The following is an 18858-nucleotide window of genomic DNA, read 5'->3' on the forward strand; positions in this document are numbered from 1 at the left end:
GACACACCCGACCGCTTTTTTCCCTAGTCCGCCCGCTTGCCCTGCCCGCAAGAATTATTCATGAAAAATATTGACCCGGCCCGCTTCCCGACCCGCCTTTGAAAATAGTAGCCGTGCGTCTTTATGAACACCCTAGCGTCATTGGCAAAGCACAATCACGTCAATAAAGGTCTTAAAAAAGGAATTTGTGTCAAGAACAAGACAGCTGTGCATTTCAACAGGACATGTTGGATTTTTGAACGAGGCCATGCAATGACGACTGCCGACTGTCACCTGTTTATTTCGGTAACATCGTCGTTTGGATACATGGAGAAAATTAATCTGTAGGTTGGTGAGCAGACGGAGCCAGCCGTCAAGTTGATTGCCTCGTAGTCATGGTACGACACAGGAAATGAAAACAAACTCTGTAAGCAACACATGAGTGCGAAACCATTACAATTGTATAAGAAAATATGTAGGCTATATCCATCACTGCACTGTTTAGAGAGCACCCTCTGTGTTCTTCAAAATGCACTCAATGGTTGCACCTGCTGCATCAGTTGCACGCAGAAGATATTCGGCCGACGCAGGAGCCTCATTAAGTCTCCTGCAGAGCGCGTGGCACCATCGTAGTTATTCAGCCATATAAACTTTGATCTATTTCGCAAAAAATGTCCCTGTCTGCTAAAGTAAACTATAGCCTATTGGCTAGCCTATAGCCTACTTTAAAATTCGGCATCATTTCAAAGGTCCTGACCGACCGCACCCGACCCGAATTTCATTAAAAATAATATTTCATAACCCGTGCCTGCGGTCGACCGCAGTTAACTGCAAGCGCCCGCTGCTTTCGGGTCAGCCCGCGCATCACTGGTGCCTACATGTTGGCAAATCAGTAGGTGGCACCGTTACCTCATATTTCAGAGCCATGGGGAGTGTTGTTTACTCCAACGAGACGAGGCAGGTAGAGCTACAGCTGAGCTAGCAAGCCAAAGTGCGACTCGAGATGAGTTGCAGACATGACGCTGTCCTGACTGACTATAAAGTTTGAAAATGTACTTCCGAGTCTACATTACAACTTAGTTCTTACAGATTTCATCACTTTTCAAACACAGTATGTTGATGTAATTTGTAAAGACCGCGATTGTTGTCCTGGCCATTGCAAAAACATACAGTAGCAGCTGAAGAAATGACAAGGCTACCAATATGAAATGATAGCAGCACGAAGACATGGGATTGACGGCAGGCAAGAATGGGGTGTTCGATCGTTGAAATTATAATTCATAGGAGCCCTGACAGATACTGTATTTGGAAACGGATCGTGAGACTGCTAATGGTGCTCGCCTGGGTGTCAGTCAACACATCCGTGAGTAGGACTAGTTCTAGCTAGCCTGCTAGCTTCGTCGATCTACTGTGCTTTCAGGGTTGGGTGGGTGGAATAGCTGTAAATATGATACAGTATGTAACAGATGAAACACTTTCCATAACTTTGGCTCCCCTGATTGTAAGTGTGTCAGATACATAATCTCCCTGTGACATGTTTTACTCTTTTGGTGCTACTGGCTATTCCAGACTGTTTAGAAACCCCATGTTGCTACGTGTCTTTTGAGGACAAGCTTACAATGTAACGGTGTTAGATATTCACCCCAACAGCGAAAATGTCGGGGGGCAGATTTGGTATTAGAGCTATTTGTTTCACTCCATGTCTGTGGACGGTGTCCTATATTTTATACAGTGGTGTTGTGCTTGGAAGTTTGCTTGGTAGTGTGGAGACGTGGGGAAAGCTAATAAGCTAGCCTTGTAGTTGCAGAACTCGTGCTGTTAGACTTTCTATTTCATTGAAATTGAAAACATTTCTTTGCAAACTGTTCACCGTCTTGGATAATGAACACCATGCACCCTATAACACAAAGAGATAGTATATTTGAACTATAACATCACTATCGTATCCGCACTCAAATTTCACAGCTCCCACAGTGTGCACAGATCCAGTTAGCCAAGGCGCTGCTAATGACCCGGTGTGCGTTCCATTCCCCGCACTGTGTACTGAGATGCAGTGCACTTCCCACCCTCAGCTTAACGGCAAATAAGTGCAGATATTTTGGCTGACACAAGTGCGTGGATTGAGACGTGATTTTTCATCTTCTGACATCAATTCCGGCTCGTGTTTGTTTTTGGGGGGCGGGACTAAGAGTGTTGAAAAACGGTTAAAACAACGTTTACAAACAGTCCTTACTACTGAACAAAACAACTTCTGTACATTAGAGTTCTGTTTCTGGACACATGAAAACACGTTTGAAACCATGTAAACTTATAGTTTTCTATTAGAGTGGTCCTTTAAGTTTTCTTCTGTGTGCTCTGTCTGTGGTATGTCTAGGCAACTCTGCTAAAATGATTTAATGAACTTAAATTAAAATAGTTTCATAAACAGTGGCTTTTGGAAAATAGACTTCTGTCTCATTGTGAATTCCCTTCAAAAATAAAAGACAATAAAAATAATGTGTACAAAAGGTGGCATACTACCTAACATCCAGCAAACGCCAACAATCTCCAACAAAGGCAGCATCATCATAGGTATCGAAATGTAGAGGTCCATAAGCACAACCACATATATTCCACCCTGTGGTTGTAAAGCAAAAGTGCAAAACATTGTATTACTATATTCACCTTTATTTAAAATCCAGATAGAAAACACCCTGAAAGAAAACATTACATTACATTTTCCAAATGATTCTCATCTGTTTGAAGCACATAAAAGTGACAGTAGACAGAAAGGAAAATTGTGACACAACTTCATGCTGGGAGCACTAAGTTTTGCTCGTGCACATATTTTGCCAAAGCAGATTTTTAAAATGTTAAGGTAGGGGCAGGCAGTGCAGGCAGACAGCACACTTAACTTGTCCATTCCACACGGGGGAAATGCCTAGAGTGCATTCCAATATGCAACCTTGCGTCCTCCACTTTTGCTTGTGGCCTCACATATTGCTGATGCCCCGCCTCCGTGGAGAAAAGAATTAAGTTTCCTCGCTATCAGCCTAGCCACAACAATTTTTGGGGAACTATTTTTCAATCACCATCCAGTTTGCAAATGAGAAAATGACTTTACAATTGAGCTTTTGTGAGATATTGAAATATAATGCTGTTGTCAGTGATGTCATCACGACATATTACTTCCTGGTACGAGGCCACAAGCACAAGTGGAGGATGCAAGTCTGCATATTGGAATACACCCCCAATCTCTAGTCTAACCCAGGGGGGCAGGATTTGCTTCGCCGATTAGCAAGTCACCATTTTCGCATTTCCGACATCCACTTCGCTCCACTTAGCTCATGATGATTGGTGGGTGCGCAACCTTTACATCAAAGAAGGTGGATCTAACAAGAAGCGTCATTTTGTTTCTTTTCCGGTATCCACTTTATGTCGGGTGAACGCCCCTTTAGGAGACCTTCGGTTAGGAGACCTTCGGAGTCCTGAGGTTAAGAATCAATTAAGTCCCCTTAGCGCTGTAGATGGCGGTAGCGCACGTATTGCGCAAACACCTCAAAAAGAGAAGAAGAAGTAGGGGACAACGCCCCCTTAGGAGACCCAACTTGAGCACACGCTTTTGCATTGAGTGGGCGTGTTTTGCTATATCTTGGTTTGATTCAGTATTTTTGTTTACATGTCTGTGGTTGGGCACCTCCATGCATCCAATGCCCATCTTCCATATAGCTTTCTGATTAACCGTAAGTCAGACAATAACGTGGCACGTAATTGGCTGAGTAAACTGTCGGCGGAAACGACTCCATCTTTGAAGCTGAAAAATTCGTTCAAATTTGGCTGAATTCACTAGCCTAGCATTTCCCATTGAAATGACTGGAGGACTAAGTCCCCTTAGCGCTGTAGATGGCGGTAGCGCACGTCTTGCGCAAACACCTCAAAAAGACAAGAAGAAGTAGGGGACACCGCCCCCTTAGGAGACCCAACTTGAGCACACGCTTTTGCATTGAGTGGGCGTGGTTTGCGATATCTTCGTTTGATTCAGTATTTTTGCTTATACTATCTCCATGGTCCAATCCATAAAGGTCGGGGGTCAGGGGTCACAGTTAGGGCTTTCAGGCCGATCAGAACGGAGCTGGAGCCGGTGCCCGCACCAGTTACGTTCAGCACTAAAGTGCTCATCTGCGAACCGCACGTGTTCATACCGGGCTCTGAACTTTTCCCGCACGTGACTGCGTTACCCGGATGAACCTGCTGACGGGCACGCGGTTGTCACGGTTCGCGGAGAAAAACCTAGTATTTTGCGGTTCGCATTGCGAATCAACTTTCCGGTTCGCGAACGCAAATATCTGTGGCGTGAACACGACGGCCGGTTCGCGATTAGGTGCGGGAACGGGCTCCAGCACGGTTCTCAGTCGGCCTGAACGCGCTAAGTCAGAAGAGGCCCTGGATGCAATTCCTTTCAAAGAAGCTAGTCTCGCTTGTGAGGCCGGCTAGCAGTGGAGCGAAGCTTGTTGAGGAATTGTTACAGATGGATAATGTGCTTATGAACTGTCTCACACCTTGTGTGTATTACAGTATGGAGCCTTTGTGATTTTTTAACATTTAACATTTAACTCCAACTCCCATTGTCATTGTGACACAGCACTCCACAGCACACAAGTGAACCCTGCACACTGCACACAACGAAATTGCATTTATGCCTCACCCGTGCAAGGGGGCAGCACTCAGTGGCGCCCCATGGGGAGCAGTGCGGTGGGACGGTACCATGCTCAGGGTACCTCAGTCATGGAGGAGGATGGGGGAGAGCACTGGTCGACTACTCCCCCCACCAACCTGGCGGGTCGGGAGTCGAACCGGCAACCTCTGGGATGCAAGTCTGACGCCCTAACCGCTCACCCATGACTGCATGACATGATTTTATGAACTTTGCGTGGGGATTTCCTCATGCTGGAGGGGACAGCTGGAGGGGAGCCTGCTGGAGGAAGCCAATTGGAGCCAATTTGGGTCCCCTAGGGGAAATTCTTTCTCTGCACTTTATCCCATTTGGACTAGTGAATCACATTGAAGTACACACACTAGTCCGTAGCAGTGGGCTGCCTGCTGAGCGGCGCCCGGGGAGCAGTGTGGGGGTTAAGTGCCTTGCTCAAGGGCACTTCAGCCGTGGTCCGGTCGGGCATTGAACCGGGAACCCTTGGGTTGCCAACCCAGTGCTCTAACCACTGAGCCACGACTGCCCACGACTTGCGCTATTCGCCACCGGAGGGCCCCTAGCCGGAGTCGCCCTAGCCATGATGTTCCATCCATACATTAGTACTGTATATCTGTGCTAGCTAATATTATAGGCACTCAGTTCAGTATTAAGGACCTACATACAATATTAGCGCAACCCGTGACATTTCCTCATGAGTTTCCAATGGTCAACTTTTATTGGCCTCAAACAGATGAGATATATGGAGAATTTCCCTAATTCTCCTTTAAGTGACAAATCCTAAATTAAATGGTGGAATCACAATGTAAATGAAAAGATTTTGACCTTTGACCTTAAAGCCAAACCTTAATGTACCTGGAAGACACAGGGAAGGCCCACCAAGAAGCTGGCTACGCAGACGGGAACGAGCAGAATCTCCTTCCTCCTCAGGCCTGGAGGCAGCTTTGGGCCCAGAGTCTCCAACACACACGAGCCCACCAGCTCCAAGTGGGAAAACTACACACATGGAAGTTAACATGTAATAGGAATGATAACATATTAGAGAAACATAATATGATTGATATTCATTTCATACTAGTGTGTATTTTAATCAAAATATATCAGTACTTTTAAATATTTCACATTTATATTTTACCATTTCCTTGACTTTACATTACATGTTTCAATCACCAGGGAGGGGGGGGGGGGCAGTAAAAGGAGTTAATTCGGAATTAAATGTCCCATGTAAACTTAAGGAATGATAGAAAAGGATCAGTTGTTCTAGGCCCCCATTACATTGGGACCCCATTACCAATGTTGCCACTGGGATGGCCGTCTGCAAGTGAAAATGGGAAAAATTGGCCATTTGGTGTTATTTTCTGCAGTTTTGTACCCATAGAACTCAATGCAATTTGTTGAAATTGGAATTTTGCGCATTTTGGTGTTTTTTCAGAACCGTTGGGGCTGGATTTGATCAGACACATGTAGCAGCACATTACCAGTCTGCCTAATTCCATGTTGAGCAGCATGATGAAGAAGAGAACAGCCCATAGCTGTGGAACAGGCATGGCCGCCAAGATTAGAGTATACTCCTTAAATGGCTGTTCAAACCCTGTGGAACAGAGGAACAGAGAGTCAACAACAACAACATTCATCCAAACTTGTTTTTACCAACTTCTGAAACCAAAAATAATGATTACTACACCAGTGTAGGGGGGTCGGAATTGTGGTCTTTAAAAACCATTCCATTATTCATTCAAAGCAGCATAGCACACATACAGAGTACCCCAAGGACCAATTGCACTCAAGAAGATGTTAAATCAACTCTGTAAGTATTAAATACGGCATATAATATATATAAGCAGTACAGTATAGTATGGTCATGATATACAACGCATGGTGAAGTGAACAAAAGTTAGGAGAAGGTATGGTTAGGTATGGAAGGTATGATTACTTTTTCACCTACAGTCCAGAGCTTATGTATTCAATGTCAACATTGTCCCAATAGTCTCTAGGTACCCATGGTGAAAAACAGACCACCATGAATAAAACTGAGCACGCTGAAGATCTTGCGGTGCTTACACACCGCAAGCGTGAGACGGGGGGTAACCGACATTCCGACATACTGCCATTCCGGCAGTATTTGATTGTCATTCCGAGCCATTTGAACATTGTTGCAAGTACGTAAAGGCGCGTGAACAACGTTCTAACTCAATTGGCATTTGCAACAATGTTGCTACATGAGCGGAAGTGGAGAGAATGACATCGCAATTACAGGATTAATGTATAATTTAGTGTCTAATTTTGTCACGGTCCAAATGCCCTTACAGGTAGGGTCTGAAAACAGTTCCTGCAAGCTGGAAAATTGCAATAAAAAGTCAGTGTTTGAATGGCGGTATGTCTGAATGGCGGTATGTAACCGCGTGAGACGTCCACTTAACGGATCTGTTATCAGTCCGAAATGGTTAGAATACATGATAGCAGATCATGCCTTGCACACAGGAGCGCGGTGTAAGCGCGGCGCATGTCCGGCCCCGCAAGCGGCAGACCGGACATGTCCGCGATGCTCCTTGAAAATATAACTCGAGTCTATTTTCCTGAGTGGACACCCATGTGCAATGAGGTTCATTGAAAAAAATGAATGGTTGCTGCCCGCGGACAGAACGTGGACACTGAACAGCAGCCCGCGAACCTCTCGGACACGGGATGCTCCCGGACACGTTAAGCTAACGCAAAATATCTCAGTGTGAATCCACTGTCATGATTGAAACCTTGCTCTGCTGCCTGTGGATACTGTCTGTGTAATGAAAGAATTTCAAGGGCAGACTTTGGCATTTCAGGGGTGCGTTTTTCAGCAGCATTGACCAAGTTGGCAACTTATTGGCTGCAATGCAATTTCCCACAACCAAATGGTAGAATGTCATTATTCCGACACCCCTTTGGTCCGATTCGTCAATATTCCGAAAATTTCCCATTGATCCTACAGCCCAATAACTCAAAATAATTAAATTAAACCCTTTGCTCCGACAGCTCAATGTTCCGACCAATGGCTGTTTGGGGTTGGTCATCATCGCAGGTCATATGTCCTGCTTTTCCCGGTGTCAAGTAGACTTCAGCTGCATGCGCTGCGACGAGCACATAGATGCCGCCTGAGTCGGTCTTGCTGTGCCCTTACCAAAACCAAACCTAAACATAACCTGTCATTAATGCAATGTTGCCAAGTTTTACAATTGTGCCCTACCCAGACAGCTGCATGACCACTGCGCAGGCTTCAGAGATGACGGTGATCTAAAGCAGCTTTTGGTCGGAACATTGGACTGTCGGGACAAAGGGTTTCATTTTATTGGGAAAAAGTTATCTGAGACTAAGTGCTGTAGGATCAATGAGACATTTTTGGAACATTGACGCATCGGACCAATGGTATGTCGGAAAAATGAGCGGACCCCCAACCAAATTACTAAATTGCTAACTGGTTAGCAATTATGCTTACGAATAACAGGGTGCAGAACAGGAAAACACCGTGAGACAACATGATAAGGATCAGAGGGTGTGGGGATCAGTTGAGCTGTGTTCGCAGTAAACGACGCATCCGATTTTGACATCGCGTCGCACTGCACACATACCTAAAGAGAATTGGAACCAACAATCTTGTCTCAGTCGTTAATATGCACACACTACTCAACATTGAATTTCAGTAGGCCTAAATATCATATAAATAACCTTTGACATCTATGATGTCAACCCCTTTGCACCCAATTGCAACTGAGCCCACCCCCAGCAGAGCCTAGCTGTACAAGACAAGATAAGATGAGATGAGTCCTTTACAGTGTTGCCGATAATTATTGTAGTCCAAGAGCCAAGAGGGTTTTATTTATGTGGTTGAGCCCAAAAGGTTTGAAGGGTGTTTCTGATTCAGAAAATTGTGAGGAATTAAAAAATGTGAGTCTTACAAAACCATAGGTAGACAAACATGTACAATATTCATCCGAAGTCGGGTACCTTCTCATATTCATTTTCAGCTTAGTTTTGGAGCGATATCTAGCAGCATTTTACGAAATCCATATAAACCTAGGTAAATGGCACTGAAGACGTTTTACTAACTTCATTTTGAGTTGCTGATTCCAAATATGTGACTTATTTTGTCCTAAAACAGTGTTCTGACCCCATAATTTGCATTTCAAGATGGCCGCCAGACTGTACACAGATACATAAGATTTTTTTTATATTGCCAATTCCAGTTGCTTTACCATAAACACAGGTACAGCATTATAAATGGATGTCATCTGAGGGTGAAAGTCCCAGGATTTAAGTCTGTACACTTTTTTAAACCTATGATTGACGACAAATTCAGAATTTTAACCCTTTAGTGGAGCATGCTCCCCACTGTTTTCAACTTTGTTTCTGAGTCATTTAAAGCAACATGTGCCTAAAATCCATATAAACTTGGGCAAATGGTAATGAAATCATCATACATACATAATTCTGCAATGCTGATTTCAAATCTGTGACTTATTTTGCTCTAAAACAGTGCTTTGACTCCATAATTTGTATTTCAAAATGGCCGCCAGACAGATACATAAGCATTTTTTAAATTGCCACTTCCAGTTGCCTTACCATAAACACAGGTACAGCATTATAAATGGATGTCATCTGACTGTGACAGTCTCAGAATTTAAGTATGTACACCTTTTTAACCTATGATTGACAATAATTCAGAATTTTAACCCTTTAGTGGCGCACGCTCCCGTACCCGACTTCGGATGAATATTGTACATTTTTGCCTACCTATGGTTTTGTAAGACTTACATTTTTTAATTCCTCACAATTTTCTGAATCAGAAACGCCCATCAAACCTTTTGGGCTCAACCACATAAATAAAACCCTCTTGGCTCTTGGGCTATTGTATTTGTACCATAATTTTGTCCATTTTGTGCTCTGTACGATCAAAAAAACATGATGTACGAATAATTTCAGAGTTGTCATTCAGTTAATTTAGATGCCTCGTAGATTTTGTACGATAATATCCTCCCAAAAACGATTATTCAGCCTTTTCCCATCTGGCAACAATGGTCCTTTATATTGTGATCCTTAGGCATCACCTCCATGAATATTGTCATTCCAATCAGAATTCTGCAACCAGTTGAGGTGACCAATGCCGCCAAGAACCACGAGAGCAGTCAACAGGACAGAGGCGAAGTGAACCAAGGTGACGATGACGGAGTCCCTAAGAAGAGACATTGCATTGTATTACATTAGTAGACAAACTGTAAACAGCAACACAGAACAACTGGGGAACAGTTAATGATATAAGAAGAGATATAAATAAGATACAATGAAGTACGGTAAAATATGACAAGGTTGTAATATGATAATACGCTGAGTTCTTTATTGCCACACAGCTAAACATATTGGTTATCAGTTATTGATGAGATGTGTTCTCTATTGTCACAGTTACATTGCCTGTAAATTACCTGTAGGTTGTGGTAATCTATGGTATCTCTGTGCAAGCACAATTCGGCCAATTTCAACATGCAGCTGTATTGCTCACACGCCAAAAAGTCTCACATGGGGGGGCAAGAATCGATAAGCCATTCATATTCATAACAATTCATAGTATGGAAACTAGGGACTTCCTTCGACTGGAAATCAAATTGGTTTTAGGATTAAGTGAATTCTTACAGTCTAAAGCTACCAGTAAGTGGGCCCAACTCCTTCACACAATATTGCCGCCATTGGAATATTGGTAATATTACAATGCTTTATGGCTTATTGTCTTTGTTTGGCTTATTGTTTTTGGGGAGCCCTTTCCAAGATCTTGGCCGTTCTAATATACAGTATAGAGTGCGTTACAATATGCGACCTCGCCTCCTCCACTTGTGCTTGTCTCCTCATACCAGGAAGTAATATGTCATGATGGCATCACTGACAACAGCATTATATTTTGATATCTTGCAAATGCTCAATTGTAAAGTCTTTTTCTCATTTGCAATTGGGATGGTGAATGAAAAACAGTCCCTCAAAAGTTGTTGTGGCTAGGCTGACAGCTGGGAAACGTTATCGTTTTCTCCACGGAGGCGGGACGAGGAGACAAGCACAAGTGGAGGAAGCAAGGTTGCATATTGTAACGCACTCATAGATTCCCGTTTACAAACATTTGCAATGTGAGGAGGGAGAAGGCACAAAGCAGCCAACCATGTGAGCGAATTTTTTGAGTGACAGCAGTTTCCAACAGTCAGAGGTTGAAGAGGGACGTGGGTTCATAAACATTTTTAGTAAGTAATTTAGTAATTTTTAGTTTAACATGCTGGAAATATCATCCCAAACGTTATCGCGTTATTGTGTTGTAAAATGTCTGCTGATGTTGTGTAACTTGATATTTTCAGTATGCTAAGACATTAAAAAATGTAAACAAGCCATGCCCCCAGTAGAATAACCAGGATTTTGTTAGGGCTGAACCATTAGACCGTAAAAAAAATGGACTGCCATGACGGGGGGAAAAAACTGCCTTCATAGCTTCGACTGAAAGGTTGCCCCTTAGCCTGAATAATGGACGTTCTGACAAGGGTGAGCAATACAACTGCATGTTAAAAATTGGCTGGAATTCTCCTTTACGATGAAAGTACGAGTTGATTCAAACAGATCTGAGTTTATAAGTGTTGTGCTATATCGAGGCAGGTAATGTAGTGTATTGTTGTGAGGCCTTAAATGATATATATTTTTCCAACCTGCAAATGTTGTTGTAGTTGTGCTTGTTGTAGCTACCCATGGAGATCAAGACCCCAGTCCCCATGCCAAAAGAGTACGTAGCCTGGGAAACCGCTCTTGTCCACACCTGAGGCATAGGAAATGACCACACCATTACCTTACTGTGCAATCCATGGAGGTAGTATAATGTCGCATTCACCGACAGTAGGAGCTTCCCAATATGCAACCAGGAGGCAGCTACCTCCCACTTGAAAACGTTCCAACCTTCAAGTCAAACTTGAACTATTTCTATCACTGTGCACTGTCATTACTGTGTTGACGTCTCGATTTCGAAGTCGGGGTACTTCTAGCTTGTTCAAAAAGTTGAGAATCCCAAGAAAGCCGACCTAAAACCTTGCGAAAGTGGGAGTGAACATTTGGTGACGCAATGTCAGATCGATAGTTATCGAGGTTGATCTCAGGCGGAAGTATAGAACAACGAGTTCCCGAGCTTATGTTTTGTGTGACGACACACGCATCATCAACATGGCGCCCATGCATGCAACTGACATGTAAACAGTATCATAAATGCTAAAATATCGTCTTGTAATCACTATCAACAACACCAGTTGATCATTCAATTGCAGATGCACATATGACAGCAATGCTGGTCTCTACTTCAGCTAAAATTATATGTCGTGGGTGTGGAGACTCAAGTGGAGGTGAAAAAAAGAAAAGAGAACCAAAACAAAACACGCATGATTGTTCCGGGATCAGTGGCGTTCATGCGCCAAAGTCCAGAATTTGGTTGTCACATGAGCAGTGTCGTCAGCTGTCTCGAGAGGTCCCGAGATCGTGAAGGCACCATTCGATTTGGCCCCAGCTCGCGACTTGAACATTCCGCTTCAACAGGCGTTCCAATGCATTTCAGCATGTAGGAGGTCAGAAATATCCCATCTCCCACCCTCAGGGAATGCACCACAGACATCATATAGAAGACTAGACGCGCCATCCGGGTTCCCGTCATGCAAGTCGAACGTCCGCGCATGACGGCCATGTTAGCGCAGCCTGCTGGCTCAACCAGTTGCAGTGAGTTTTTGGTGATGGATACTCTTCAGATGGCCATAATTCCCTCAAATTTAACGTCGATTTTCGAAAGGCTTTGTTTGTTATACAGTATAAAAAATTCCTAACGTAAGTATTATGTTGATACTGCATAGTGATTAATATTCACGTTATATTATATTATATTACATTACAGTATAATGTACATGGGCCTACAATCATGTATAATATGGTTTAGTAGGCTTATTCAAGTAATTAAATAGATCCCATAAACAAATGTACAAAGTATTCTTTTATATTTTGAGTAAAATAACAATTAAACGGTCCCATGTGTGCGACTTTCTGCTTTGGGTTCGACAGCTTCACCCTGTGTTCAAAATGAGTCATGACGCTTAGAATGAAATTGTTGCGACGTAATCTCTCTTCCAGTACCTCATCTGTCGCCTTTAATTTGGTGCAAATGCGATTAATATATCCCTTCCATCAACGTAATGCACAACATCGGTTAAAATGTGTATTTGCTCTTGGTCCATCTCTATTTTTGGACAAATAAATAAGTGGGAAGCATATTACTCTCCTGTGCGTTTTACCTCAGTCTGCACTTAAATTTTAAGGAGCCCTACTATTTTTATACACGTGTCAATATTTCAGCGAAATAACAGCATACATATTTCAGCATCTCAACGTCTCAATTCTTCAGTTAATTTAAGGTGTAACGGAGGCTCTGTGGAGAGTTTAGGCTGCGCTAATATGGCCGACCTGTGCGGACGTGCTTGAAATAAGCGATGGCGTATCTAGTCTTCCTCTATGATGTTTGTGGAATGCACCATAAGACCTGGAGAGAGTGAATAAGTCCCGCCCCCAGTCATTTCAATGGGAAATGCCAGGCTAGTGAATTCAGCCAAAATTGAACAAATTTTTCAGCTTCCAAAATGGAGTTTAACCCATTGGCGCCTGAGCCAGTTTTTAGAAAAGGTCCCCTTTTTGACATAAGAAAAAATGGTTGGAAACTCCTATGAAAAATGCAATATCTCAGCCTCTGGAACACATAGGGACATGGGTCAAATTGCATTTAAAAGGTAAAATCCTCTGCTTTCATGCTCATTCAGCATTAACACTAACACATATTCCTTAAAAAAATCTTATCTCATAATCAAATGATTGAAAAAAGTTTCATGTGCTTTCAGGATAATGCTTGATGCTGCTATTTATTATAGGCTATTAGGCTACTAGTTTATTGCTACTGTTACAATAGCCGACTATAACTAAATCATAATAATCATTATTATTATTATTATTAGGCAGTAATTTCTGCCATAAATCGGGGGACATTTGTCTAATACAGCCACTTGCTCTCCCACCGGCGAGTATGGCCGTTTTATTCCTCCAAACGTTATGCAGAGACCGATGAGCAATTTCATCCTATTTTGAGACGGGGCTCCACTTTGAGCTGGATGTGTGGTTGCGCGTCTATAATCCGCATGTCTACCGTTGTCTGCCTCACCAATAGGCTATCACCATATCCGAAAGTTCCTCAGTGAAAATATTCTGCAATAGGCCTATATCTAAAGGACGTGATTCCTCAGATATTGGCACCTTCGCCAATTGCCCCGAGTGTCGGAGAGAACTTATGGTGACGTATGGTATGGTAGCTAGCGAAATCTAGCCGACTGTCTATTTGGAAGCCACTCGCCTACCTCTTCATGCGGCCACGGCAAATCACACAACTGCTCTCTACCTAAAGGGTCTTTAATCATATTTCCTTTCCTCGATTAAAATCTCTTCATTACCTTTCAACTGAACATCACGTTCGCTGTAACAGTGTGTCTCGCGAACCACAGCATTTTTTACCTGTGAGAAATGGCTAAACAACCCACGTCTGCAGAAGCGAGCATCGTTGATTTCATTTGACATTTTTGTCGACGAATCAAACTCTTTTTTTGCCACATGATCTTTAAAAAAATCGAGAACACCCAACTCTTGTGTATTTGAACAAAATATTGTGCATTGCATCTCCCATGCGTCTTGAAAATATTGACTTATCAATAATGTTGCGTTTTGCAACAACCGGCGTCAGGGCCAATGTTGCGTAACGCAACAACCGGCGTCAATGGGTTAATGGAGCTCATTTCCGGGACCAGTTTACTCAGCCAATTACGTGCCACGTTACTGACTGACGTAAGGTTGACCAGAAAGCTATATGGAAGACGGGCATTGGATGCATGGAGGTATTATAAGGTGCCCAACCACAGACCTAGGCTCAATTCGAAACAGGGAAGGCAGCTGTCCTTCCAGTGAGCTAACAGGACATCGAGTCATGAAGTGTGGATCGAAATGAAATATTGCTTTATTTCCTCCCTCGGCAGTTGACTGCATTTGTGGGCGTAACGGGGATATTTGAGGTCAGCATCAGATGCTGACTTCGCTGCCTTGGTACCCAACATGCTGTGCGCCACCTCCCTCTCAACCGGAAACCTGAAAAACAAACATGGCTACTACCCAAGCTACTACCTTATCATACTCTTTATTCTGACACTTATGTATGTAGATATTGAAAATCGAATGGATAAATCAACATTGTAGTATCTAAATATGCTGTCGCTAGATCTATTTATAGCCTATTTTACGATTCCGCCATCTGACGATCATTCACCGTTCAAATAGCATGCGTAAGCTAAGCGCTAACGTGATGAACGTAACTCCCGCCATAGAATCGCCGTAACATCAAATGCGCAAGGCAGCGCACTGGTTAGTGCCGTTCGTAACGGCGGCCTCATCAGCTAACTTCACCTATCTGATCAGTGACCTGTTTATGTAGGAGGAGAGTCATCGAGTCACTGCCTCCCGTTTCGAATTCAGCCCTATATAGGTCTGTGTTCCCAACCCTAAACTCTTGCATGTGCTGAGAGCAATGGCGCACCCACCAATCATCATGAGCAAAGTGGTCCCGGATATGATGTGAATTCATGAAAGTGGCGACGAGGAAGTGCCTTGCTAATGGGCGAAGCTAACCAGCCAAATCCTGACCCCCTGGTGCAATCACACCAAACGCGGTCAGCTCTATGTTCCCACAGCCCATTGGTCCCACAGCTTATTCCATGTTCCCACATTTGTAAAGAAATTATTCAATTATAGGCCCTATGTTCCAAAACTCCATGTTCCCACATTTCAGAGTAAACTAAGAGAATGTGCCTTTCTCTCTGCCATGGAACGTAGGGCCTATATTTGAATAAATTCTTATTGATGTGCGAACATGGAACAGCAGGAACATGCTGTAGGACCATTGGGCTGTGGGACCAATTGGGCAAAAAATTGAAAGTCTTAGTGATGTGGGACCAATGAACTGTGGGAACACAGACACGCCCCCCCACCAGACGTGACAAGAGAACAACAGTAAGCCCATACGACTTTGTTGCTGTCGACCAACGTTGACGGAAGCACGTGAGCGAGAACTTGTTGTCACGATGTGGGTGTTATTAAATACAGCGCATTTAAAGTCGGCCATAAATATGAACGAAACGATGAGCTTGCACTGCTTTGCTCTACTAACACACTACGTGTGAGGAGTGGGGGGACAGGCAGTGAGGAGGAGCTGAAGTGGGGACCTGCGCAAACTTGTGGAGGGGTGTGAGACAAGACTCATATACACACGTGAGTGAGTTGTTGACCAACCAGTTCATGGGCGCGTGACCTCGGAGGCAGTCCGCCGACGAGCGTTGAAGGGGATAAGCAACTGCAGAGGTTGCAAGATCTGACTGCAACCGCATGCATCCCGCGATAGTTTGACACCATGTGACATGTCACCTCGTCAACGCAACATCGACGAAATTTCGAAGTTTGACAGGAAATCTAACCGTCATGCAGCATTTTCCATCCAGGGTGCATTGCTGTCTAAATGCGCATGCATGCGTTGACACATGTCGATCGCACCTAGTGTCAGAAGTTATATTGACTTTACAAAGACAACCCAGTGACAAAAGCAATTTGGGCAACTAGAGGAGATTTGCGCGACANGAGTGAATGCTTGTAATTGAACTTACAGTAAAGTTGCACTGTGTAGGATGGTGGCCAGAGTAGGTATTGCAACTATGCTGCTCACTGAAACTGACATGGAGAAGAGCAATTTCCCCAGTCTGAACTTAGAATTTGATGGTGGTGGTACATATTTGTGAAAAAGATAGCATTTGTGAATGGGCAGCATGAATTCTGGAAATGAACTGTTGAAAATATTACACTGTGCACCTTAAAGCGCATTTTATGGCAATGAGCTTTGAAAATCGGACTGATGGAATGCTTGCCTTCCGCTTGTAACCGTCCTACTGCTCTTAAAAAGTCTAGCAACAGTTTCTGAGCTTCATGTACCTTTTGTCGTTCATAGTCAAGATGGGGTCATCCCTATGTTCCCCGGGTCCTATGTTCCCCTCTACTGGGGAACATAGGACCCTTTTTTTCAAAAAAGGGCTCTATGTTCTCCACTGCTTCAAAGTAGATTGCTGCCACATGGCAAAGCGCAGGTTGTTGTTGCATCTCTGACAGGTTAGGTTTAGGGATAGTTACATTGCATTACGACAGGTTAGGTTTAGGGATGGTTTTGGGAAGGGCACAATTTGAAAACTCGGAAACATACAATGCGGGGAACTTAGGACCCTTTTTTCAAAAAAGGGTTCTATGTTCCCTGCTGCTTCCAAGTAGACTGCTGCCGCATGGCAAAGCGCAGGTTGTTGTTGCACCTCTGACAGGTTAGGTTTAGGGATAGTTTTGGTCAGGACACAAATTTACAACTCAGAAACATACCATTTCTGACAGGTTAGGTTGATGGTTTTGGGAAGGTTTAGAAAAAGGGTCCTATGTTCCCCACTCCCATACAAAGACAGGGGAACATAGGACCCGGGGAACATAGGACCCGGGGAACATAGGTACGCTCCCATCAAGACATGCGCATAGACAAGATTTGTCTCCTGTACACTAAACTTCAAAGTGGTCTCTGCGTGAGCATATTAGCATGTTGCTAACTGAACGGCAATGGCACTTCCAGTGTTCTTATTCCTGTGAATGTAACTTATAAGCTTTGTTCATGGTTCCCGTCTTCAAGGGTAACTTCAGTCAATTTCAACATGCAGTTGTAATGCTCAGACTACCCTGGACCCTGGACCCTCAGTAACTGTTTTTTTTTTCCCTTCATCCTTTTCTGAGATCCTGGTCATTGTAATGGGGGCAGCGCTTTATTTACATTTTTTTTTTTTTAATCAGCAGACAACTAGCAAACAGCGTTACCTTTTGGGAAAATATTTGTAGTAGGCCTATGTTATTTTCAAAAAAAAAAAAAGTGTAAACAAACGTCGCCCCCCATTAGAATAGCTCATATCTCGGAAAGGGCTGAGCCGAGAAATGTGGCATCACTGACAAGTCAAGGGTAGCGTGAGCAATATGACAGCATATTGAAATTGACTAAAGTGGTCCTTTAAATACAGACATCTCAAACCTGAAATAAGCATTGTACATTAGCATCTTAAAGGGGGTCCAGGTAGGATTAAAAGTTTAATTAATCACTGTGCTGAGTTAGCCGATGGTTATGTGAATCACTAAGCCCATACGACTTCATTGCGAGCGTCGACGTTGCGCAACGGACGTCAGCGAGAACTTGTTGTCACGATGTGGGTGTTATTAAATACAGCGCATTTAAAGTCGGCCACAAATATGAACGAGACGATGAGCTCGCATCGGTTTGCTCTACTAACACACCACGTGTGAGGAGTGGGGGAACAGGCAGTGAGGAGGAGCTGAAGTGGGGACCTGCGCAAACTTGTGTAGAGGTGTGAGACAAGACCCATATACACACGTGAGTGAGTTGTTGACCAACCAGTTCATGGGCGCGTGACCTCGGAGGCAGTCCGCCGACGAGCGCCGACGAGCGTTGAAGGGGATAAGCAACTGCAGAGGTTGCAAGATCTGACTGCAGCCGCATTCATCCCGCGATAGTTTTACACCATGTGACATGTCACCTCGTCAACGCAACGTCGACGAAATTTCGAAGTTTGACAGGAAATCTAACCGTCATGCAGCATTTTCCATCCAGGGTGCATTGCTGTCTAAATGCGCATTCATGCGTTGACACATCTCGATCGCACCTACTATAAGTGAACAATGATTCTCGCGACCACTTCCACGGTCCGCTGTCAGAAAACCCTGAATGCAACTTTTTGACAGAGCGGTCCAAAGGAGTGTCGTGGGAAACACTTATCATACGAAAAATCGCTTTACATACTGTATTCAGATTTGTGTCAACTGCTGGCATTCCGTGATGAAAAACATTCTCAGAGCGTGTTTATTTGAACAGCATTGTTTTCATTATGGTGTAGATTTTGAGACAGGCATGCCACGGGCACCACACAAACGACGTCATCCTACCTTGTGCCCCTTTAATACTTCTTAATACCCTTTAATACTTCTACTTACTTTAGTCT

The 18858-nt window shown here is 43.7% G+C and overlaps 1 protein-coding gene across 1 annotated transcript in view; it reads right to left on the reverse strand.

Annotated features, from left to right (window-relative positions):
• The window catches only part of LOC134457887 (sodium- and chloride-dependent GABA transporter ine-like), a 40590-nt gene that overhangs the window by 2871 nt on the left and 18861 nt on the right, over positions 1-18858 (reverse strand). The window contains exons 8-12 of the mRNA XM_063209892.1: positions 11371-11477; positions 9745-9869; positions 6145-6257; positions 5522-5662; positions 2500-2596 (exon numbers count right to left, since the gene is read on the reverse strand). Of these exons, the coding sequence (XP_063065962.1) occupies positions 2500-2596; positions 5522-5662; positions 6145-6257; positions 9745-9869; positions 11371-11477 (583 nt within the window). The remainder of the gene's footprint in view (positions 1-2499; positions 2597-5521; positions 5663-6144; positions 6258-9744; positions 9870-11370; positions 11478-18858) is intronic.

The sequence above is a fragment of the Engraulis encrasicolus genome, chromosome 11, assembly GCF_034702125.1.
Source record: "Engraulis encrasicolus isolate BLACKSEA-1 chromosome 11, IST_EnEncr_1.0, whole genome shotgun sequence".
NCBI classification, from domain to species: Eukaryota; Metazoa; Chordata; class Actinopteri; order Clupeiformes; family Engraulidae; genus Engraulis; species Engraulis encrasicolus.